This window comes from Lissotriton vulgaris, chromosome 3_1 (assembly GCF_964263255.1).
Source record: "Lissotriton vulgaris chromosome 3_1, aLisVul1.2, whole genome shotgun sequence".
NCBI lineage: Eukaryota > Metazoa > Chordata > Amphibia > Caudata > Salamandridae > Lissotriton > Lissotriton vulgaris.
This window is the reverse complement of record NC_141689.1, coordinates 752766267-752792496: the sequence shown is the minus strand read 5'-3', so window position 1 is coordinate 752792496 and position 26230 is coordinate 752766267. Positions and strand designations below refer to the sequence as shown.

At 49.2% G+C, this 26230-nt stretch overlaps 1 protein-coding gene across 2 annotated transcripts in view; it reads right to left on the bottom strand.

Annotated features, from left to right (window-relative positions):
* The window catches only part of DMXL1 (Dmx like 1), a 2236090-nt gene that overhangs the window by 236834 nt on the left and 1973026 nt on the right, over nt 1-26230 (bottom strand). For both annotated transcript variants that reach the window (XM_086961064.1, XM_086961065.1), the window contains 2 exons: nt 1781-1873; nt 1583-1674 (listed from right to left, as the gene is read on the bottom strand). In XM_086961064.1, coding sequence (XP_086817190.1) covers nt 1583-1674; nt 1781-1873 — 185 coding nt within the window. The remainder of the gene's footprint in view (nt 1-1582; nt 1675-1780; nt 1874-26230) is intronic.

Here is a 26230-nt window from a genome sequence, read left to right as displayed (position 1 = left end):
GAACCACGGACAATCTGCTCGTTTTCAGGAAGTGCCTAAAGACCCTGCTGTTCACTCAATAAGGGTACTTGGCTCTCCCACTCCCTGGTCTAGTGAAGGTTGTTAAGCGCCGGGACACTCTCCGGAGTAGCCGAGCGCTATAGAAAACCCCCACATAACATAACATAACATAACTTGGCCGTAGCCCTAGAGTCCTTAAAGCGCTCAAGCGCATGGTCTGCCTTGTTGCCAAACGACGCCGGAACCGGAGCGAGGGAGGCATCGGGGACGGCGCCGGAGGTGACACCTGGCGGACCGACGCCGGGGGGGTCGCAAGGTCCAGCGGCGACGACCCGGATCCCGAAGCGGGTCCAGTGGGGTCCTGCGGTGCCGGGCCCGAAGGCGCCGGCGGTGTCGGGACCGTGGGGCCCTGCGACGCCAGGCCCGAAGGCGCTGGCGGCATCCGGGCTGAAGCACTCAACGGCGTCGGGGCCGAAGCCCCCGACCAGCTAGGGGCCCCAGAAGGGTCCGCTGGGCCCGAAGGCCCCGCGGATCCCGTCGGAGGAGAGCGGTTCCTCATGGCCATGAGGAATCGCTCGATCTCCCCCGGCGTCGCGTCGTGCCCAGGGACCGGAGTGTGTGGAGCAGGCCGCGACGCCCGTGACTCCGGCGGAGCCCCGTGGGCGGTGTCACCCGAACCCCCGGCCGCGAGCGATGACGTCTCTTCGACTTCTTGTGTTTCTTACCTGACGACGACTTCGACCCGGAGGAGTGGTGCCGGCTCCCGGAGCTGTGGTGGCTCCGACCCCACGACCTGTCCCTCGACCGCCCGTGGAACCGGAACCTCTCGCGGCGCGGGGCCGACTGCCGGAGTTCGAGTCACCTGCGGGACCGCTCCTGCCTGGCTTTCAAAGACAGGGCCCGGCAGTCGGGGCAGGTCTTGTCATCGTGGTCGACGCCGAGAGAGTAGACACCGACGGTGAGGATCCGTGACCGACATCGGGCGGTCGCAATCCTTGCAGTGCTTAAATCCAGGCATCCCTATGGCACCGATAGGAGCCGCTCAGCTTCGAAAAGATGATCAAAATGATCCAATAAGTTAGTCAAAAAGTGACTAGAAGTACTGCTTCTTCCAGATCTGCGCTTGCTGGCACGGAAAAAAGAAGAACTGACGTCAGCACGCGGAGGCGGCGTCTAAGTACTCCGACGATGTCATCATGGCGCCGACGACGGACGCGGAGCCGCAGACGACGCCTACCGACGCGCAAGGGTACTGCTACGCAAAGATTTGCGGATCCAGTCTGACGCCTGGGGATATTCTAAGGTAAGGAATCTATCACTAACGTGTCTCTTTCAGATCTGCAAGTTATATCCACAAATGGTATCTCTTCAACGATTAAATAAACTTCCTGTTGTAACCATAGTCAAAACATCATTGTGTTATCATACATCCAATGATACTATGACAGTTTTAAAATAAGTATTCTTGTGTGAATAACAATGGATTGCAGCAGCACAGTTACAACAAACAGAATATTCATTTGAATACGTGGAATACAGAATTCTGCCACTTATCTGCTAAAGACAATACTTATTCTCATACCTGTTATCACTTGACTGTCCAGCAGTAGCTATCAAAGATGAGGAACTGATGAAAACAAAATCATTGGCTGTTTTGTTATGACACTGCCATGTCTAAAAACAAAAACAAACAAAAAAAAAATGAAAAAAGATCAATAGAAGAAAATGCAACAAAGACAATGTTATATTTAGCTTGTCAAAAAAACACAAGATCGCCTACCAGGTAAGGTTTGGGTGTGCTTCCAGTGGCCGAACAATACTTCCAATTTGTTTGATACAAACTGATATGACCATCGCCATCAACAATCCCAAACTAAAAGACAAATTAAAATATGAATAATGCATCGAAGCAGACATTTTCATAGATGCATTTCTTAATAATTTCATGCAGCACTTGGACCATAAAATACTCTGGATGTTTTTTTAACAATAGAACCATGTTTTCTACTTTTCTGGGTCGTTTCTAATATAATAAAAATCCTTTTTTAATCGAAAATGACAGTTCTTACCAGTAAACCAGAGGTGTTTACCTCTAATAGTGGCTCCCCACATAACCTTTGAATACACAAATGTAGCTAAATGTTCCCCATTACACTTGGAATCCTTAGCAGTTTCAGTTGAAAATGTGATGTTTGAGCAAATGCTAGCCCCCTCATGACCAGGCACCAAATAATTCAAGTCACCTAGCTCCAGATCACCAGAAAGAGGATAAGGTAAATGGGTCATCTGGAAGGAGGGGGGCTAAAGATTTTCAATGTTGGAATGTTAGAGAAACCTTACATAGATGACGCGGGCCCTTAAAAGCCTTTTTCCCCCAGACACATTTTTGAAACTCGAAATATCAGACAAACACAGTCACAAAATGTTGGGCATCACTCTTGTCTAAAATGAAGCTGAATTGAAATCAAAGAAATTCATACATAAGCACAGCTAGGCTATCAAGGATACTGAAGATACCAATGTCCAATCATAGAAAAGAATGTTATGGCCAGGAAGGGGAGAGAGGTTTCAGGACATAGGATACAATCTCCCTAACAAATATATGTAACACACCCTGTTTTATTTCATACCAAGGGACACCCGTCAATAAAGGGATACCTGGGTGTCCCATGGGTATTTTAATGCTAGATAAGACCCTGGTTAGAGAATATCATAAGTGCTCCCTGAAAAATGGTTGAGTCCATCCTGGTTTTTAGGGACCAGGATGAGAGCTGATGAGGAAGCATGACACTAAAAGAGTGTGTGAGAAAACGAGGTTGCCCTGGTGTTACCTGTCTTTGATATCCATTTCTATTTATCGTTTGATCTTATGTTGTAGGATACCAATTAGTGTTTCATATCAAGGATATTATTCATAGGAACACAAAAAGAACGGATGTAACTAGAACTTCAGGACATAATAGGTTGCCAGTGCAGCTAACTCCCTTAAAAGAACTATGTAGTTTTCTATAAGCCTTATGAGGCAGCTGTCTATCAGGCTACAATAATATTTTCCTACTTGCTTTTCCTTCAAAAAATGTTTCTTAAAGAAAGTACTTGTCACTTTCACTTTTATATTAAGGTGCCTTTTAGCTTTTTATTGGCTCCTTTTTAATGTAAAATGCATGAAATTAAGCTTATTTAGCTAACGACCACTTTTATTTTACCGTGAAATTCTTTTAAATTAAAAGGAATAAACATATATTTTTAAAAGTGCAACAGGATTCTACACACATGCAAGAATATACATTGTTTCAAAGTTCAATGAAGCTTGCCATGAAGTAGAACTATGCACTTTTCAACTAGAGGAGACTACCTGAGAACAGTGAAGAAAGAAAACTCTCAGGAGAGCTATGTACCACTGGAGCAAAGAGATATAAGGAGGGCAACCAAGAAGGTTTAAACTTTTTCACTCGTGGAAAAGGAGTAAAGAATCAGAGGACATTGTTGCTAATTTCTCTACTTTTAAGAGACATGGAGTGATCACCCCAGGAGCAAAATATAACCTAGGAGGAGCCTACAAGAGAAAGAAAATAGTGGCTTACAGGATGCAAGGGCTGTGGTCAGCTGTTAAAGGGAGCAAGAGGTTACTCAAGGAGAACCCTATAAATACAACTTACAGTGGGTAAGATGTTTCTATCAAAACGCATAATCTTCGCTAAGAATACTCCCCAGGCGCCAGACTGGATCCAGAAAACTTCACACAGCATTGCTCCCACGTGCCACTACGTAGCTCCATGTGGCAAAATGGTGTGGACTGTGCTACCCACTGGAAAATCTCTATGGCCTGCTCCTGTCCGATTCTTTGTGATATGGGTTCAACCGTACGGATGAAAAGGAGCGGGGAAAGGGGGCAACCAGGTCTAGTGCCTAGCAACACCAGATAAGACTGGGAGATGTGATGCCCTGTTCTAGCTCTGGCTGGAGGGGCCATGTACAGTAACTTAACCCATCAGATGTAGGCCTGAGGTATTCTAAGTTGGGTCAGTGTGGCAAGCATATAATCCCAATTTAAGGAGTTGAACGCCTGTGGGATGTCTAATGAAAGATAACCGTTGTGGGGGTAGAAATCTCAACTAGCATCCGTGATCTGGAAAAACCGCCGTATATTTAACAAGGTGTTTCAGCGAAGTACAAATCCACACTGATCATTCTATATATTTGGGAAGCATTGGAAGCAGTGTGCGGGCAAGGATCTTACTTCGTATCGAAGGTGGGTGATAAGAGTTCAACTCTCATGAAGGCTTTTCGGGTTTCAGTAAGATTGTGACTAGTGCTTCACTAGTGGAGGAGGAAAGTAGTCCTGCATCTAAGGTTGTGTTACACAATTCTTCTAATTTTGGGATCAGCAGAGTAGGTAGAGTAGAATTCCAACTGGAGTCTGTCGGTGTTATTACGTGCTAGTTCCTACAGGGTCTCTCTGATTTTGTTTGCCATGATTGGCGCAAATAGTTCCTCCTCATCTGCTGCCTGCCCTCTGGGGAGGACTCCCCCCTGTAGGAACTCCTGTGACTCTAGAAGGCTAGAAGTGGGGTGTGCAGAGTGCAATTCTGTGTAATAGTCTTGAAAGGCTGAGTTAATCTTGAGTTGTGTGACCACTGTTCCCCATTTTGGGATACCCACTGCTCGAATTGGAGTGGGGTTGAGGTCTGGATGTATCATACGCACCAAAACAGTGCCCGACCTCTCCGCCTCTGTGTGTATTGGCGATAGTCCATCACCTGAGGCGTTCAAGTAACTCTGCATACTATACCGTAGCCTCTTGTACCCGAGGACAAGAATCAGTATTTTTTTACGCTGCCATCTCAAGGGGCCCCAGTGAGTCTCGTACCTTTTGGAGATAGATCCCGAAGGATCAGCCTCCTAGCTCCTACCACAGAATCAATGGCAGTGCCACATATTGCTACCTTAAATAATTGCCATTCTATGATGGGAGAAGGAGCAGTACTAGTGGTAATCATGAAATATGTTTTCTATGGCAGTCGCCAGGGTGTCACGAAAGACAACGTCTTCCAGTAGGCCTGGCTGTAGCTGCCACATGGGGTTTGGGGGCTAGAACCCTGCCCCATGCTAACTCAATCTCCAGGGGTTTATGATCCGAGATGAATTTGCCTAAGTAAGAGGCATGCGTAATGTTCAATTGGAGATGTGTTGGGCATAGGAAGTGATCTAGTTGTGTATGCAGCGAGTGTGGATATGAGTATAAAGAGTATTCTCTCATTCCTTCATTTTGACCTTGCCACCCATCTCTGAGTCCCTATCCATCCTACCACTGCTTCAACATTCTGGCCTGATGAGCCAGTGCTGTCCCAGGCAGTGGGGGGTGTGAGCTATCAAGCGCCACGTCGAGTACCGCATTACAAATCTCCCTGTGTATAAAAAGCTTCCTGCTCTGTACTGAGGCATATATGCAGCCAAGGACTATCATGTCCTCATCCAGGGTGCTTCTCACGAGCACATATCGACCCTGTGTATCTACCCTTGAGTCATGTAGCCCAAAAGGCACACTGACACGTAGTCATTTTGCTGCTCCACGTGAAATGGGCGAGTACGAGGTGTGGAATAGTTGGCCCCACCAACGCTTATGTAATTTGGAGGCCTCTGCAGCAACCAGATGCAGTTCTTGGAGGAAGGGAAAGTGGGCCTGGTGCAGGTGCAGTTGGGACGAGATCCTATGCCTTTTTGTATGGTTACCACACATTCCAAGTTACTAGTTTGTATTGCTTACTCACTGATGCCATCCATTTGCCTGTAATATTGGATACACACCTGGGTGTGGCGCACCTGTAAACAGCTACCCCTCCCCAGGGTTGGTGGCGACACATCTTTTTTTTTTAATGTTCCCCAAGTACCAGGGATTGTGGGTAATTCGAGCAAACTTGTAAAAGAAAGGTTATCATTTCAAACTTGTAGTATCAGGTGCATCTGCTATAGGGGTGCAACTAACCAACCCAGCTAGGTGTGTTGTATTTTTTCAGTTCAGTCTGGAGAGCGGTCAAGGACCATCCAGCCCCCTGGGCCCGAACCTGTGCCCAGTAGGGTTACTTAGTGTTTCAGTGCCATTGTGATGTACCCATAATGGTATATCGGGGGGATGTTGTTGTGATAGTAGGCAGACGCTGGTCCCAGTCTGTGGGAACTTTGATTCATATAAGAATCTAGGAAACTAGTTTACCATGAGGGTACATAACTTCTATGTTGGGGTACCATATCGTGCATAGAGTTCAGCCTGGCAATTGTGGAGTGGTCTTTCCCAATAAATCATCTGCAGTGTGAGTAGTAACTGTAGGGAATAACGCCACCCTTCCTGCAGTATCAGAGTCAGAAAACACTAATTTGGGATGAGCTGATAAACGGATGCGGACAGTGCAGTGTGGTGGCATAGCAAATGGCTGCCTGTTGTCCCTCAAGCACCTGTTGTGGGGAGGAGGTATCCCTGCCCCAGCTGTTCTTCTGAGATGCAAGGTTCCTTCGCCTCTTCTTCATCCTGCATCTCACCCTCAGTGGTGCCGTTGCTGTATGTTTTAGTCTCCAGGAATCTGGGAAGTGTTGGTCCAGCCAGTGAAAGACCTGTTCTGGGGTCTTAAAGAAATGTGCTTGTTGATTTTGCAGTGCCTGGAGTCTGGCCGGAAAAAGGAAGGCATATATGAGGCCCTCATCATGAAACCGCCTCTAGGCCTACTGAAAGGAAGCTCGCCTCCTCTGCACAGCAACAATATAATCCAGGAAGAGAGGAACAAGTTACTTCCCTTCGGTAACGCTTTTTCTGGTAGATACAGTATCTGCCTGTGGATTCCTCACCTTGTGAATATCCCCTGCGCAGCAGCCAATCGGAAACTTTTGTAGCTCTCCACGCCAGCGAGGTCATGGATGATGTCACAGAGGGTACGTCTCCGCTCGCGACCATGCTCACGTCACAGGATCCATAATAGGGCCTCGTCGGCGTGATGACGTCAGTTCCGCCCTTTTTTCCGTGCCCCGAGGCACACGGACGGACCAACATAAACAGTGATAGTATACATAGTACACAGTATTCAAAACCACACACACAGTGTGAAATCAATGCAATATGCATGAACATATAAATACATCCATGAATTTTTAGTTTTTTTGTTTTTACATATACACTTAGCAAGTATAGAAGAGTGTACAACGGGGAGGCGGGTGGGTCAGTGAGGAATCCACAGGCAGATACTGTATCTACCAGAAAAAGCGTTACCGAAGGTAAGTAACTTGTTCTTCTGATAGATACATCTGCCAGTGGATTCCTCACCTTGTGAATAGAGTCCCACAGCAGTCCCCACTCCCGGAGGGGGGAGTCCACTCTGCTATACCAAGAAATCCTGGAGGACAGAGCGCGCAAACTGGCCGTCCCTCCTCACGTCGGTATCCAAGCAGTAATACTTTGCAAAAGTGTGGAGGGAGGCCCAAGTCGTGGCGCTACAAATATCCTCGACAGGCACACCTCTAGCCAAAGCAGATGTTAAAGACTTTGCTCTAGTAGAATGAGCCCTTATACCCTCTGGAGGATCCTTACCAGCCAGGGCGTAGCAGATCTTTATACACAGGATAATCCATCTCGACAGCGTGCGCTTGTGCACCGCTTTTCCTTCTTTACAGCCAGCAAACCCAACAAAAAGCTGGTCGTCCACACGATAGTCTTTAGTCCTATCGAGGTAGAAACTCATCGCCCTCTTAGGGTCTAGGCGGTGAAGCCGTTCCTCCTCCTTGGAAGGGTGAGGGGGAGGATAGAAGGTGGGGAGGATAGAAGGTAGGGAGGGTAATGGATTGCCCCAGATGGAAGGGAGTTACCACCTTAGGCAGAAAAGCAGCCCTGGTCCTAAGTACCATTCTCTCAGCATGAATGGTCAGGAATGGTGGTTTCGAACTCAGAGCTTGAAGCTCACTTACCCTCCTTGCCGAGGTAATTGCTACAAGAAAGACAGTCTTAAAAGGCAGAAGTCGCATGGGACACTTGTGTAAAGGTTCAAAAGGTGAACCCATCAAATAAATTAAGACAAGATTCAAGTCCCATTGAGGCACAATAAATGGAGTTGGAGGGAATTTGTTGGTAAGACCTTTTATAAAACGTAACACAATAGGTTGGTCCGGCAAACAAAGGAATGCCGACAAGGCAGATAAATAACCTTTTACAGTCGCCACAGCAAAACCCTGCTGGGCTAAAGAAAGAGCAAACTGAAGTATGTTGGACAAATGAGCTCTCAAGGGGTCAATAGATTTCTCTCCACACCAGGAAACAAATTTGGACCACCTATAGGAATAAATCGACTTGGTGGAAAGACGCCTGGCCGAAAGAATTACGCCCACTACATCAGCCGGGAGAGAAAAAGAATTCAGGTTGCCCCGTTCAATCTCCAGGCATGAAGGTGTAAGGTCTGGAGGTGGGGGTGTAGAACCTGCCCCTCCATCTGAGAGAGGAGATCAGCCCTGAGAGGGAGACAGAGCGGCGGGCACGAGGAGAGGTGGAGAAGATCAGTGTACCACACCCTTCTTGGCCAATCCGGGGTGACCAATATAATTTGGGCCCGTTCTTGACGAATCTTCCTCAGAACCCGAGGAATCAAGGGTATGGGAGGATACGGGTAAAGGAGTTTCGAGCTCCAACTCAAGTGAAACGCGTCCCCCAAAGCTCCCTGCGACGGATACTGGAGACTGCAGAATGACAGGCAGTGAGCGTTCTCGTGAGTGGTGAATCCCCACGTCCGGAAGACGTGACGAACCACCTCTGGGTGAAGCCTCCACTCGTGGTCGGCTGAGAACTGCCGACTGAGACTGTCTGCGCGAACGTTCAGAACTCCGGCCAGATGATTTGCCATCAGACAAATCTGGTGGTCCTGAACCCACGACCAGAGACGCAGAGCTTCAGTGCAGAGAAGATGCGACCCCACTCCTCCCTGCTTGTTGACATACCACATCGCGGTCGTGTTGTCCGTCAGGACCTGAACCAACTGACCACGAAGGGAAGGGAAGGAAGGCCTTGAGTGCCAAACGAATTGACTAAATTCCAGAAGGTTGATGTGAAGCAACCTTTCCTCTGGAGACCAAAGACCCTTGATCTCCAGATCCCCCAGATGAGCACCCCACCCTAGAGTGGAGGCGTCCGATATCACTGTGGCAACCGATGGAGGCAGATGAAAGGGCTTTCCTTGAGACAGATTGCGCTCCACGCTCCTCCAAGACAGATTCTTCTGCAGTGTCTCTGGAGATCCTCACAGACTCCCTGAGATCTCCGTTGTGCTGACACCACTGGAGCGCCCTCATGTGCCAGCGTGCATGGTTGACCAGCAGAATGCAGGAAGCAAACAGACCGAGCTTGGGTATCATCCAAAACCTCCTGAAAGTTCTTCCTGTCTTCATCAGACAGTTTTGGGAGCAACTGTTTTGAGGAATCCATCAGGGCATGGATATACCTTCCCATCAAGCAAGTTGCATTTGTAGATTTCAAGGCCATGGTCGCAGATGAAAACACCTTCTTAGTAGACTGGTCAATCCGTTTTGACTCCCTGTCTGCTGGAACCTGAGGGAATGCCCCTGAAGACTTCTTCGAGCAAGCCACCTGAACTACAAGGTTCTCAGGCGAAGGATGAGCTGACAAAAATTCTGGATCCTCAGGTGCCACCCTATACCTATATCTCCGTGCCACAGTCCTGGAGACTGCAGGTGCAGACAAAGGCTTCTTCCAAACCTCCAACACTGGCTCCAGAATTGCCTCATTAAATGGTAATAAAGGTTCAGTCACAGAGGACGGAGAATGCAACACTTCAGTCAATAAATTGGACTTAAACTCGGTGGAAGGAAGATTAATGTCCAATAATTTAGCAGCCTTTCTGACAACTGTATGATACGGAGCTACCTCCTTCGAAGGAGCATCTGATCCCGGAGAAAAATCCCACTCAGGGGAAACATCAAGACCACTTGCATCTTTCAATTCTGCAAAATAGTCATCAGAATCAGGAAGTTCACCTTCCTCCATTTCCTGCCGATAGCGTGCCTCTTCCACTGCTCTTTGGACCTCCCTCCTGGAGCGGATCCTCGGGACTGGAGTCGATGGATCCACAACCGACTCCATCGGATTCGGGACCGGCGTCGAACGCGGAACCAACGGCACCGCTTGCGCCGAACGAGGGCGAACAGACGGCGCCGTAGATTCTCGGTACGGCGCCGGAAAATTCCAGGACGGCATCGCTGGAAGTAAGGGCATAAATGGAGCCTGGGCATATACCTGAGGAACACCCAAATTGTAGGCAAAAGGACCCGTGGGGCCCGTAGGCGCACCAGAGGGGTACATGGCCCTTGCGAAGACACCATACATAGCGTTAAGATAGTGTGATGGGTCTTGACCTGGAGCCGGGAAAGGAGGATAATTTCCTGGTGACGCCTCTGAAGTCGGTGTACCTAGAGTCGGGCCCGTCGGCGCTAACAAAGGAACCTCTTCAGGCTCCTCCTGATCTTCTTGCGCTGGCTCGGCTTCACCCGGATCCGAAGAATGGACCGAATCCGAAGGAGCCGGCGTCGGTGATCGAGAGACTTCGACTTCAGGAGCCACTTCCTTCTCTGGCAAGTCCGGATTTAAATGAGAAGGATCGACCTCACCTCCGTGACGTCGAGGAGAAGATGACTTCGGTTCCGGTTCCTTATCAGAGTGACGCCTCGAAGAGTGCTTCTTTCTCTTATGTCTCTTCGACTTCGAATGACCCTACGTCAACTTCGAATCCGATCTGGATTCGGAACGAGACCTCGACCTCCATCTTCTTTTACTCGCCTTCTTATTCTTCTTCATCTTGGCTATAAACAACTTCGCCTCCCTTTCCTTCAATGCCTTAGAGGTCATCTTCCTGCAACACGCACATCCATCGGCGTTGTGATCGGAAGACAAGCACCATAGGCAATCCTTGTGCGGGTCAGTGATGGACATCTGCTTACCGCACTCCCTGCAAGGCTTGAAACCAGATTTTCTCCCAGACATCTTCAAAAGGAAACGAGAAGAACAGACAAGAACAACTAAAATAACAATGTTACTACGGAGAGTCCCAAAAAAACGTTGGCGTCGACGGCGCGGAAAAAAGGGAACTGACGTCATCACGCCGACGAAGCCCTATTATGGATCCAGTGATGTCAGCGGGGTCACGAGCGGATTCATACCCTCCTTGACGTCGTCCATTACCTCGCCAGCGTGGAGAGCTACAAAAGCTTTCGATTGGCTGTTGCGCAGGGGATATTCATAAGGTGAGGAATCCACTGGCAGATGTATCTATCAGAAAGACCATCACAATGTCAATCAGGATAAGTTTTCAGTTTCTGGCCACCTGCAACAGTGCATCACAATGATTAAGGATCTTGGCCACAATTGGCGGCAGAGGAGCACGGGGATTGGTTTCTTGGTGGGGCTCCTGCGGGCCCTCTCGACCACAAACATCCGAGAGCCCTGTGGGAGCCACTGTCATCCAGAACCATTCCTCTATACACCCGGTGGCTCTCATTCCTTATTTGCCCTCTGGAAGACCAATGATGCAGTTGTTATTGCATCTCACTCTTCTCAGTCTTGCAATAGATCCACTTGATGCAGCAACTACGCCACTTGTGTAGTGAGTTGTTCATGGTTCGGGGCCAATGTTGACAGTGTCAGTTCATTCACTTTGGCCCTGTTGGATAATTTGCAATGGCCATTTTATAACAGACTCACATCCGTAGTGATGGCCCCTAGTCGATTCTCCATTAACTGACCAGATTTTCCGATTTCCTGTTGTATTAAGTCCGGTTTATCCAGGGAGGCATCACTCCAGAAGAGGCCATGTCAGTATCGACGGTCCTAGCTGGGGAGCTGTCCAATGGAGGTGACCGGAAGTAAACCAACAAGATTAACCTGTCTATTTTGGTCCTGGTGCGCCACATGATATTCTTTAGAAACCACCAATAAGTGTTTATTATCTCCTAGATTTGTGATTGTACTACAGCGCTGTGGGCCTGTTCCAATGAGCCACCATCCGCGGGAACAGTGTCCCAATCAGGGGGCCCCTCAGGGGATTTCCCCCTGGATTTCACTAGTAGAGTTCCAGTTTGGGCCTCAATCAGAGGGCTGTGGGCCCGCCTTTTCAGGGTGCAACTGTAAGGGGTGCTTTGACTTCTGTATCAGACCAGCACCCTCAGGTAAAATCACGAGGCTCGGTTATCACCAGACCAGGGATAATATATTAATCCAGTTTTTCTTTCAATTGATATGAATTGAGAACCAAAATGAATAACAAAGAACTCAAACGAAGCAGTTCCATCATTAAATAAATAAGATGTTTTAAAACTGAAAGTAAAGTCCTGAAGAAGTTAACGCTCATCATCTGAACCCCGAAACGCCGTGTCGACAGAACTTTTTTAAAATAAATTTATTTGTATTGTACTTGATTTGTTTTTAACATATGAACATTGAAATGTTTGTAATGGTTTGATATGTGTAATGAATTTACGCTTTTTAGCAAATAAAATAGATAACGAATAGACTCCAGACTTCGGGGTTTTCTTGTTTTAGTTGAAATCAGTCAGACTTATTGGTCTAGAAATAGACTGGTGAATATTTTACTTTAGAGTGCGAGAGGCACAGAGCCTCAATTTTTATAAAAATAGGGAAAGGGAGCTCTTTATTTGTTGTAGGATCCTCCTTACTGAATAGCTTGGGATACCAAACTCTTCAAGCCCAGTCCGGGGCCACAAAAATCATTTGGGCCTGGTCCCGCCAGATCTTCTTCAGCACTCTGGGTAGAAGTGGTATAGGCGGAAAGGCGTACAGCAGAACGCAACTCCACTTGCGACGAAAAGCGACGCCGAGTGAGTGCCGCCTTGGAAATTCCAACGTGCAGAACTGCTGATGTTGCAAGTTCTCTACTGTGGTGAATAGATCTAACTAAGGCTCTCCCCACTGCTGAAAGAGACCTTGCACCATGCCTGAGTGAAGACGTCATTCGTGATCCATCATGCACCTGCAGCTGAGTTCGTCCACCTTGGCATTCAGAGAACCTGTCAGGTGTTCAACCACCAGGAAAATGGCCTGATGTTTCAGCCATGTCCCAGGAGGAACGCATCCGTCACTACTGTGAATTCCGGTTGGGGTTTGGAGAGGGATCTGCCATTGACCCAATCGCGATTCGTGAGCCATCACTGCAACTGTCGTGCAGTGCCCTCCGAGAACTGGACGTGATCAGACAGGTTCCTGTGATGCAGAGCGCACATATGCCATTTGGTATGATTGACCAGCAGGATGCAGTAGGCCATGAGGCCCAGCAGCCTCATGGTCACTCTGACCGAAACCTGGGATAAGGGCTAAAAGATTGGAATCAGAGCCCGAATATCTCGTCTCGCTGTTCGGGAGGATAGACCTGAAACTGCGCTGTGCTGAACCGCTCCGATGAAGAGGAGCTTCTGAGAGGGAATCAGGTGTGACTTCGGCACATTGATGGAGAACCCCAGCAAATGCAGGAGGTCGGCCGTAGTTTGAAGGTGGGAGACGACTGTCTGGGGCGAGCCCTCCTTCAACAACCAGTCGAGATAGGGGAAGACTGAAACCCTGATCTGCGCAGTTGAGCTGCGACCACCGCCATCACTTTCGTGAACACCCGAGGGGCGCTGGTAAGGCCAAAGGGGAGCACGGTAAACTGAAAATGCTCATGGCCTACCGTGAACCGCAGGTAACACCGGTGGGCATGCAGGACTGGGATGTGGAAGTAAGCATCCTGCAAGTCCAGCGCTACCATCCAGTCTTGTGGGTCGAGAGCAGACAAGACCTGAGCCAAAGTGAGCATCTTGAACCTCTCTTTGCGGAGGAAGCGATTCACGTTCCGGAGATCTAAGATAGGACGCAGGCCCTTGTCCTTCTTTGGCACCAGAAAGTAGTGGGAATAGCAACCATGACCTACTTCTGGCATCGGAACGCACTCGATGACCCCCTTGGCCTAGAGGGCCACAACTTCCTGCTGAAGAAGCACCAAGTGATTCCCCCGGCCTGCAGTGGTATTGAGGTGGCATGGCTGGAGGGGTAGTCTCGAAGGGGAGGGAGTAGCCCCTTAGGACTATTTCAATAAACCAACCTGTCCGATGTGATGGTGCGCCAGTGGGGGAGGTGATGGCGGCCACCCACTGGCATCCGATGGGCCTGAAAGTTCGGACTAGGAAGGTTTGGAGGCAGTGGTTGCCGGGGTGGAGGTGGATAACCCGCCCACTGGCCCCTTGGTCCGCCCACCACGGTGGAACCCGCATCCGCGGCCAAGATGGGGTGGTTGCAGTGCAGGCTTGTGGCTCTGTTGCGAACACTGCGGGGAGCCCCTTCCGGTACCAAGAAAGGAGCGAAAAGCAGCCTGCGTAGGAGGGTGAGCTGCGGAGAGTCCCAAGGACTTGGCCATAGCCTGTGAGTCCTTAAACCGCCCCAACACGTGGTCTGCTTTGTCGCCATAGAGGGGAAGGCCATCAAAGGGCATGTCCATAAGTGTGTTTTGGACATCCCCCGAGACTCCAGTGGTCCTCAACCAGGCGTGGCTTCGAACCGCCACCGTCTTTGCCACCGATCAGCCCAGAGAGTTGGCGGTGTCTAGGCCACAACGATTCATCAACTTAGCTGCTTCTCTCAGTGCTGCAACAGCCTGGGAGAGAGCTTTCTGGTGAAGCGTCAGGCCACGAAAGACCAGTCGTAGCCTGAATCTTCGCTAACTTTAGTTTAAGGGTGCCGTTGTACCCTTCAACCAATCCAGCTGACTGAGGATGATTGGCGCTATGGAATTTCTGATTAATTCCAAGGCCCTTACACACACTCTTCATCACACTTCCAACAAACTCACTTCCGTTATCTGACCACACGACTCTAGGCATTCCATACCGAGGAAAATATTCCTTCAGTAGGATTTTCGCAGTAGACAAAGCAGTATTGTCTTTGAGGGGATAGGCCTCGATCCATCGGGAGAATGCGCAAACCACAACTAAAACGTATTTCAGGTTATTGCATCGCTCCATATGGATGAAGTCCAATTGAATCACCTCAAAGGGATACGAAGGGGGAGCAAAACTGCCAGGAGGAGTAGGGGTTCCTTTGCCAGGGTTGTACATCATACACACCATACAATTCTTCACCAAACGTTCAGCACATTTTGTAATGCCATCATTCTTCCATACAGCAGCCAGCAACTTGCAAATACCTTTCGCGCTAATATGTGCTAACCCATGTGCCATCGTCACAACGGCCAGCACATACGCATCAGGCAACATCCATCTTTTCTGATCCGACAAATCAATCCAACAACCATTCGCATCCAACTTTCCCGTACTTTCTTTCCACTTCGTCTTTTCAGTCTCGGTGGCCTCATTCTGAATTGCTTTCACACTCTCGATAGTGTCTTCACACATACTCGATTCTGTAGGCCACCTAACCGAACTCGTCACATACATTCGAGTGCTAAGGTTCCGGGCAGTCTCCTTAGCAGTCTCGTCCGCAAACGCATTACCACGACCAACATCATCCGTCACCTTACGATGCGCACTACACTTAACAATCGCAACTTGCGTAGGCAAAGTCAATGCATCCAAAAGATCGTTCACAAGCTGGCCATGCTGTATCTTCGTACCGTGCGACGTCAAGAAACCTCTCTCTCGCCACAATCGTCCAAAACTATGCGCAACACCAAAAGCGTATTGACTGTCGGTAAAAACATTCACACGTTTCCCTTTCGCCAACACACATGCTCTAGTGAGAGCAATCAGCTCCGCAGCTTGGGCAGAATTCTGATTCAACCTTGCAGTCTCAACAACAGTATTCAATGTTACAACAGCATAAGCAGTAGTTACATCGCCACTCGGCAACTTAAAACATGACCCATCCACATACAAAGTGCCATCCGGATCTTCCAATGGGGTGTTTTTAAGGTCCACTCGACCTTTCGTTTCCTCTTCAGTCCTCAAGTAGCAGTCATGTTCTGCTACTTCATCTGACTCTGTGCTAATTGGTAACAAAGTTGCCGGGTTCAGAACGTTACAACGTTTTATCTGAATGTGGCTTGCCAAGAGCGTCAATTCGTATCCAGACAACCTCGCACTCGTCAAGTGCTGAGTTTTCGTTCGATTCAAAAGAGTATCGACTGCATGCGGAACCATCACCGTAAGCATATTATCCATGACCAATCCTGCTGATTATCGGATGGAGACCGCAGCTGCCGCTGTTGCTCGTAAACAACTCGGCAATGCTCTAGCTACCGGATCCAAGGTCGAGGAAAAATATGCACATGGACGTTGCTTACCACCAAAAGGTTGCGTTAAAACACTCAAAGCACAACCTTCCCTCTCATGAACATATAACGTGAACGGCTTACCGTAGTCAGGGGTACCTAACACAGGAGCCGAACACAATGAATCACGCAGTTCAGAAAAACTTTTCTGACATTCTTCCGTCCATGGTAAAGGAGTTGAAACATCCTTGCACGTAAGAGCCACCAATGGTTTCGCTAGCAATGAAAAATTAGGAATCCATTGCCTGCAGTACGACGTGATACCTAGGAAGGCACGCACATCTCTTTGGGTTTTTGGCACAGCCATTCGCGCAATCGCTGCAATTCTCTCTGGGGTCAATCTCCTTCCCTCCTTTGACAATAAGTGACCTAGATAGGTTACTTCTTGACAACAATATTGGAGTTTAGAAGGTGACACCTTGTGATTTAACTCACAGAGATGTTGCAGCAACGACACCGTAGCAATTTTGCAAATGTCCTGAGTATCAGCAGCCACCAATAAGTCGTCGACATATTGGATCAAAGCCGCACCAACCGGCAACCTAAACGCATCCAGTTGACCCTTCAAGGCTTGACTGTAAATAGATGGACTTTCACAGTAGCCCTGAGGAGCGCGTTTGAACCGGAAGCTACGTCCACCGAGAGAGAAACCGAAAAGGTCCCTGCTCTCTTCGGCAATCGGGATGCTGAAAAACGCATTTTTCAAATCAATCACCGAAAACCATGATGCAGTAGCTGGAATCAGAGTCAGTAGCGCCGTGATGTCAGGCACAACAGGAAATTGAGGAACCACAATTTTATTTACCTCCCGTAAATCGATAACAAAACGATAAACAGGCGGTTTTGAAGGATCAGTACGTTTAAGAATGGGCAGTACAGGGCTGTTGCACACGTTTCCCCGGGTCTCTTCAATTACATCTTTCTCGATCAAATCATAAATGATCGCTAACAAAGCTCGTTCACCATCAAGGGAGATACGATATTGGGGAATACGTGGCAATCGCACATTAGATTTCAACTGAACAACATAAGGGGAGATATCAAGCAGGCCCACGTCATTTGGACCCGTCGCCCACAAAGACGCAGGAAGAGAACTCAATTCCGGTGGGAGCTTATCGAGGGACAAATACATGGGAGAGACTACCCTCTCTCCTAACGTAAGCTTTACACCCGCAGGAGAACAATACAAAGTTGCGTACAAACGTTTAAGCAAATCCAGACCCAAAAGATTTTCACCACAACCAGTAGTCAAAATCAACGGAGCTTCTAGCTCACGTGGCCCAATTTGAAGGGGCAAAGGGCGCGAAACTGGATTGCTAACAGGGGCGCCAGAGAATCCAACGGAAACATTTGTTAAGCCAGACAAAGGTGCGCCAGGGAGTTTCGAATACATGATAGAACTTTTCGCTGCACCAGTGTCCAACAGAAAAGGCTCAACGACGCCCGATGTAGCAACTGCGACGTAAGGCCCTCTCTGATCAACCGGAACTGATACCACTCCCTCTCCTTGTCTTTGGCTGTCCTAGTAATTACTGTCGTCAGTCCCCTGATCGACGTAATAATCGTCTACATTATACTGCGCAGATCGTCCTTGCGATGATCCACGTTGATCGAAACAATTATTAGAAGTGGATGAATTATCTGAGCGATCGTTCTGAGCACCACGACCTCTACCACGTGATGTCTGCTGTGAACCACCACGGCCTCCTTTAGATGAATTACCACTATTACGTTCATTTAAAACAGGGCAGTTGAATTTAATGTGTCCTTCCTGTCTACAATAAGCACATTGATTGTACCCTAACGAGGATCTTTGGGAGGAGGAGTCATTACGCGGCTGCGATCGATTCGATTGCGACTGCGATCTATTCTGTTGGGGCGCATTCTGATTAGAACGCGGCGGATACGCTTGTTGCAACAACACTTTAGTTTTCAGTTCTTTCGTCTTTTTGTCAGCACGGTCAGTCTCCTCTTTCTCCCTATTCTCATAATATTGTGCCGTAGCCAATATCTGAGCTGAGGTAGAAACGGCCCATGCACTCTCTGAATTCTTTAGTTTATTGCTCAAGTCGGGCAATAAGTTCGACACAAATTTATCCACAAACAACCTTTGTCCACCCTCAGTACCCATATCCTGTCCACTGTGGTCAATGAATGCTTCCTCAAACCTCGTAAAGAAGTCGGAAACACTCTCGTCTTTCTTTTGTTTGCAAGCTGACAATTTGTCCCAATTTACCCTCATAGCTGGCATAAGAGTCTTCATTAATGCTATTATTCGCTGAGGAAGAGCAGTAATCAATTGGTCGGGTTTAGTAGCAGCCACTTGTCCAGCATCTGCCGCTATAATGGCAGCCCAATCACCGCCTAATTCATTTGCGTGATCTTGCTGGCGAATCTTAGCCCATACCGGTTGCGGTACGACGTTGCCAAACAACATGTCGATATCGGCAAGATTCATTACCGTAGCATCTACGAGCTGCGATAATTCCTTGTAATACCCAGTAGGATTTTTGCGAGGATCGGGCAAAGATTGTTTCACCTGTAGCACTTCCGAACGTTTCCATGGGAGATGTATCCACACTCTCTGGAAATGCGCCGCTGTCGCAGGATTAGCATTAGGATCAGCCGGTACCCAAACCGGCGGAACTTCACGCATAGGATATTGGCCAGACTCGTCTGGTTGGTTTTCAATATCCTCGACAAACAATGCATGAGGTATTGGAGCGGGACGGAAAGATAGTAACCTCTCAATAGCACGTCGGACGTTAGTATCTACTATCAGTCCAGTTGCGAACTGAAGTCGAAGCTCGGACAGGGCGGTCAGCACCTCGTCAGGCGCATCGGCCGCTATCTGATCATGAAGGTACTTGCACATTTCATCAAACACGTATCTCTGGGTTGGTATATTAAATTGACAAAACGTTTCGAGGACAACACGGGGTGGATTTCTAAGAGGGTTTACCATCCAACCCATCGCCATATTATACAGCGCAACACGTTCTCTGTTTCCAGGAAGCTGACTACGTCTCTGAGGACCATCGGAACCAGCAGACCCATGAACAGGTCCGAGCGACTGAAAGAAGCTAGCCGCAAGGGGGGAATTACGATTACGAGTAGAGGGAGAGAGATACGACACAGGACTAACAAGAGAAGGAGTAGAAACAGTAGCAACAGCAGGGGTTAACAAAACAGGAGCAGTAGCAAGAGCAGTAGCGGGAACAGGAGTATGTGGAAGCGGAGGAGCAGTAGGAATAGAAACAGACAAAGGAACAGGAACAGTCGGAAGAACGGGTGCAGGTTGAGGAACAGGCGGAGGAGGAATAGGTGGAAGAACAGGTACGGCAGGGACCACAGGAGCTGCGGTACCCTGTACGTACGGAGGCGGTGACTTCATAAGATAAGACATTAAGGTATCCTCAACTGGCTCTTCCTTCTTTCCCGACTCCGTTGGTAAAGCGGGGTAACATTTATCTACAGTCATACGCTGTAATCGGTCAAACACTTCCTTATCCTTAACCTCCTTATCTCGCTGAAATTGCTCTGCTTTCTTCACTATGGTAGCAACATTATCTCGCTGACTACGTTTATTCTGTCTGATTTCTTTCTGTCGGGCTTCTTTGCGCCACAACCGAAAAGCATCAAACATGGTCGGCCTTGATTTACGTTCGAACAACTTCATTTCTAGATTATCTAAGATCGACGCCTCGAAGCTACCGTGAGGTGGCCAACGAAGGTCGCCGTCTTTCTTTGTATATTTAATCCAATAATCATTAAAGGTAATCGGGCCTAGCCCATGTTTGCTATACAAGTCATAAGTAGGAGTCCCAACCGGAGGTATCGGACACGAGTCCTCCAGTCGGGAATCCGCACCACAAGGTCTAAAACAACTGAACAAAGTACTGCGACCAGGCATCTTGCACACTAGCCGAGTTTCACAAACTTCAAGGGTTACGGGATTTACCAAGTCCCAGCAAAGAACAAAACCCTCGGTTTTTGGCGGCTGCAGTCGTCAAACAACACAACAAAGTACGCTAGCAAAGTGTCACCGACAAAAACACTCACACAGCGCTAACAACAAAAACACTCGCTAAAGTGTCAACAACCAAGAACTATGGGGGCGACCCACAAATACTTAACTCAAAAATCGATGGCGTCTCCAGGAAGGCCCGTCAATCGTCTCGCTATACCAAGGTCTACGCCAGGCGCCAAAACAGGTCTACAGTCAGGGCAGCAGTCCGTCGCAGCCGTCAGGAGGCGGGAATCTTCGCGGGAAAAGTCTTCGGGCCACTTATTTCGACAACAGGATCGATGAAGCGGAGTGCACCTTCCCTCGGAGATTTCACACGAAGTTCCTCACGATCGTCGGGCTTGGACCGGTACCACTGATGCAGCCCCACGTTGGGCGCCAACTGAAGGACTGGGTTCTTTACGACCCAGCGGTGCCAGGGCACAACACCTGAAACCTTCGTGGGTAACCTGCTCCGGCGTACAAGTCACAGAGACACGGGACACTTCCTTCGACGTCAAAGATTCAAGGTTTATTTACTGCAGGGAACACAGAGATCACGACAAGTACACAGCGTGCAACTTGGGGAGACTGCTTCAAATTGGTTCTGTGGATCGCTCCTTTTATACAGTTTTTACCCATAGGATAACATTGAACACAAAAGTTTACAACCCGGTTCCCACAATTATCCCCCAGAGGGGTCACTTTGGTCACTTTGAAACACACGAGGTCCGGAACATAAGTGCGGAAACATTTGGCGGTTCCCAACTGTAAAAACCATCTTCCCACCATTAGCAAATTCCAATCAGCAGTAAAACAGATCGAAATAGGAACAAAGACAAGTGCAGAGGAAGACGGAGACAGTGGGAAAATCGGAAAGGGTGTAAAAGGGGAGGTATCGGGAAACACGAGATACAGGCATCAAAGGGACGTGCCTAATGAGATGCACGGCTGAGACAATAAGTCCGTGCGGCAAGATGAGCCTCGAGCGGCGCCATCTGCCTTACAGTAGCAACCCCCTCGTCATAAAGACACTCACAAAGAACATGTGTCTTCCACAAATATCTTGGGAGTCCCAGGGTCGCGAAGCGGACATCGTCCGTTCGCTGGCTACTTGAGGGCAAGAGACAAAATGGATGCCGTATCTAAGATGGAACCCGTGGGTACAGATGAAAAACCCACATAACAAACGAACGGGTTAAGTTAGCACAGCGAAACTGCGCCCACTTACTAAACTCGTCATTTGCGGTTCATAGATACCAGACTCGACTATATTCGTGCGAGTCGAAAACACCACTTACAATCGTCACGGAACCTCACTGGGCCTCCTCCTGACACTGAGGCAGCACCTGTGCCACCGTGTCCCACAGAGTCGGAATAACGGCCCAAAGAGGCATGCGGTGTTTACGGACTGCAGCGCAGAACTGGTGGAAGAAAAAATCTTCTTTCCGAATGTATCCAGTTTCTTGGATTCCCTATCCGGGGTTGCGGAAGGGAAGCCAGTCGGGGAAATAGAGGCTTGGGCAACCAAGCTCTCGGGGTGGGGTGTTGGGAGAGGAAAATGGGGTCACCCGGAGCCGGGCAATGGCGTCGGGCCACATTCCTATCCACAGGAGCCCCTGTGCTGGGCCTGGACCAACTGCCCAAAAGAACGTCTGAAAGTGCTTTGTGAAAGGGAAGCAGCCGCTCCGCAGAAGTAGCTGCTGGCTGAAGTACTTCCGGCAGGAGGTTAGTCTTGACAGCGACAGTAGGGAGCTCAAGGTGTAGGGGCCCCGGCCACCCTACGCAACATAACGGCATAACTAGCGCCCTCCTCCATAGCCACGGTAGGAGGAGACAGCATGCCAAGGTCTGGTGAGGAATCCAAACCACCGGCATCCCCTAACTCCTCTGCCCAGTCCTGTTCAGACTTGCAAGCAGCTGCGAAAGGGTCCTTAGATCCCTCCCAGTCCTCCCCTTCCTCCTCAGGCTAGTGTACAGGCTGAAAATAAGGAGTAGAAATCCCTGAGCGTCGTCGAAAACGGCATTGAGTGACGCCGGGCCGACTCCGCGTCCACTACGGGGCTGAAACCGGGTCCAACGTCATCCCGAGGAGTGGGCGACGTTAGAAGTGGTGCCGGAGGGGTCGACGTCGGTGGATGTGTTATAAGGTCAACCGGCGTTGACCGGGATCCAGGGGGGTCTCAAGGCGGCCGGAGCCGACCCCAGCTTGCGAGACCCCAACTCAGAACCACAGGGACCGAAGGCAGACTGGCGGGACCCGACGGCCCAAAGAGGCGAGCTATAGCTGACAGGAATTCCTGTATCTGTGCCGGAGTCGCTGAAGGACCCGGAAAGGGCGGCGGTGACTGCATAGGCTCTGCCAGAGCCAGGGGGGCAGCACCACCTGCACCCTCAGCCACGTCGGGCGACCAGCGAGGGGAAGCCGGAGAACGATGTTTCTTCGACTTCTTGTGCTTCGTCCATACCTGACCCCGAGTGCGAAGACTTTTATCCCGAAGACTGATGGTGATGACCTTGCACGTGGGCTCTCGACCTCCCTTGGGACCGGGACCTCAAACGGCGCGGAGCAGAGCTGACTGCCGGGCTTCCAGCAACTTTCAGGACTGCTCCCGCAACATTTTCGTCGCCATGGCCCGGCAGTCGGGGCACGACTTGCGGTCATGGTCGCGCCACAGGCAGAAAAGACACACTCGGTGCGGGTCCGTCACTGACATCATATGGTGACAGTCCTCACAGGGATTAAAACCGGGCATCCTAACTGAAAATATGAGTCGAAGACTCAATGAAAAAATGGTGACAAAACACCAGTCAAAAATTGACTGGGGAGTTCCTGCTCCTCCCGGATCTGCGCTTGCTGGTGCGGAAAAAGAAAGAGCTGGCGTCAGCGCGTGTGGGCGGCGTCTATGTAGCGCCTGCAACGTTATCCCGGTGACCACGTCGCCAGCGACGATGCGGACATGCACAACGCCACCAACAGATGAGCAGGGGTACTTTTGATGAAAACTTTCCGGATCCAGTCTGATGCCTGGGGGTAATTCTAAGGTAAGGAATCTATAACTATGTGTTTCTTTAAGATATGAGAAACATCAGGAACATGGCCAACTGGTGGAGAAGACGGCTGCAAGCTGATGTGGATTTGGAGCCAAAATAATTAAAATTACCTACCATTTGGTTACATTTCCCGAACTCCTCTACATAGATCTTGTCCCTTGAGCGAGAACTGGCACAACCTGAATGCCAATAAAGTCTGGAACAGCAGATAACAGCAAATTGGACCACTGTTGTAGGGATGCCGGTTGGACGGAGGAGCAGCTGCAGCCAGAGGGTCACGAAGTGCACATCAAGATCAGTAGGGGAGGAGGCCGAAAGCGGCCCTTGTTGGGAAAGATGTGGACTGCAGATGCTTTGGGGCATGGAGCAGCCCTGAAGAGCTACAGGGGACTGTGCTTGAAGGCTGCATGCAGCTGAAGCCAGCTGCCTGAAAGCTGATGAGGGAAGAGACCTGTGCCAAACAGATGCCACACAGGGCCCTGAAGGTAAAAGCCTGTGTTAGAGGAGCCTGTAGCCAGTGAAAACATCTGGTCTATGCAGCAAGACCGCCAGGGCCAGGTAGACAGGGGCTGGGATGGTAAAGACTAATACTTTTCGGCCCGAGGCGGGAACCCCAGAAGGGACGACATTGGCAGAGAGACCCCCAGGAGGCGCAGCTAGCCACAACAAGGCTAAGTTGAGCCCTGGTCCAGGGAGGCAAGGGTGGAGATTACGTGCACAAAAGCAGGCCATATAGATCAAGACCCAGATAAAAGCTTGCTTCAAATGGAGGCTGGTGCGGAGTTGGTGCTTGGGATATAGAGATCTAAAGAGATAGTGCACCCTGGGCAACATCCCCCCAAATCAAAGTCTATAATCAGGGAATGGCAAAAGGGAAAATGCACCTCGACGAGCACTAGCGACAACTCAGTGTACTGCTGGCAGGTCCACAACGATCCTACCAATGGTAAAAAAGCACGGTTGCTCTGTACCAGATAAACTTTCTGGGAAGACCTCGACCTGCAGAGTCAGCTCCACCAAGCAGTACCACAGGAAAGACAAGTTAAAGTGATACAGCCGAAATTATCCTGAACATACCTCCTACGCTACAGTAGAGCTTAACTCTCCTGAGGAACATGCGACAGCCACAGGTTGAGCTGAACTCTACTTAGGAGAGGACTGCCTGGTAGGTGGCTGTGATTAGCACTCTTGGGGAACCTTTATCTGGGCACATTGGAGAAGGGTATTGAGGAGCTGATATCAGAGACAGACTGGTATCTGTAAAGGAGTATGGCAGGAGGCAGAGGGGGCAAGACTACACACCAATCGAAAGTGGATGAATACATGGTACCGACAGCGATGACAGAGAACCCCCGTGGTCTCTGTCATGGAGGCACAGTCGCCGCAGAAGCCAAATAAGGGCTTGGAACTCTCACTTACGGACATAATGGCCGTCATCAAAGACATAAAAGGCACGTTGGAACCAAAAATCGACACTGTAACGACAGAAGTAACACTTCTATGGTCGGATCTTGGCCAGGTCAATGCAAGAGTATAGAAACAGAAACCATCCTCCAAGCCCTGAAAACGGAGACAGGTACCCTACTGTACCAAGTGAACCGCCTCGTGTGTTGAAGTGCAACCATGACAGCCAAGCTGGAGGACTGTGAGGGGCAAATGTTGTACTGTTCATGTAAGACCTGATAACGAAAACTTTCCAACCAAAGAGACTGTTGAAGTTCTTCCCAGTGGAGTGGCCGCACAAGTCATAGCTCCCCCACCTAAAACCAGGGCCCCCACCCAAAACCAACATTGAATGCGTTTTTAACATATTCAATCACTGAGATCATGACGCTATCCTCCAAGCAGGCAGAGAGCTGGGAGATCCCAAATATGAGATAGCCAACATCTGTCTATTCCCAGACTTCACCTATAAAATGCTACTACAGCGCAGAAGCTCTAAAGGGATAAAGAAGGAAATAGGAGCAAAAGATCTTAAATGCATGGTGCTGCACCCGGCAAAACCCAGAGGCCGGCTGACCCCCAAAAAAAGTATAAGGAGGAGCCCAGCGTGAATATTAGAGTGCAGGTCCTCCCAGGACCTCCTCAGGGGAGGGGGGCAAATCAATCAGACCCACCGAAATAACCCCTGCAACTGGGCGAACGAGGATCCTGGGTGAGACCAAGGAGAGACATCCTCAGGAGACAACTGAGTCCTGACAAGAAGCACCATAATGGATGGACATTAAGTGAGTGCTAACTACTTACACAATCACAAAGAGACACACATGACACTGTATGATCATGGCAAGGCCATCTGTTCTATGAATACAAATTTATGAGTGGCAGGCATTCTGCACAGCTGAGGTGGTGGACAGTTCAAAGCCAACCATTCAGGGCAGCAGGGTGGAGGGAGTTCAGGAAAGAGTTACAGTTGAACCAGAGGACGGCCTTGTAGCACACTCACAGCGGATCAGTGGAGCACAGAATGAGTCCACAATCGAGGAGGCCAGTCCCCCAAGTAAAGAACAGGACCACAGACCAAGCAGGGAACACGAAAAACTCTCTCTCGGACACATATTGCTAAACATCAGGCATTAATAGTCTTATCCTGGAATGTGAATGGCCTAGGAAACAGACTGAAGAGGAGCATAAGACAAGAATATCTCAAGAGACAAGCACTAGAAGTGGTACTGCTCCATCTGAAGGGAAATCACTACAAATCCCTTCTCAGATATGGGAACGCAATGAGTGCACATGCAGACTACATGTCAGATTCACAGAGAGTGGGAATAATAACTCATAGGTCAATATCTTATACCCAGAGAAGGAAATAGGCAGGCCCTCAGAGGAGATCCGTAGCACAAACCAGACACTG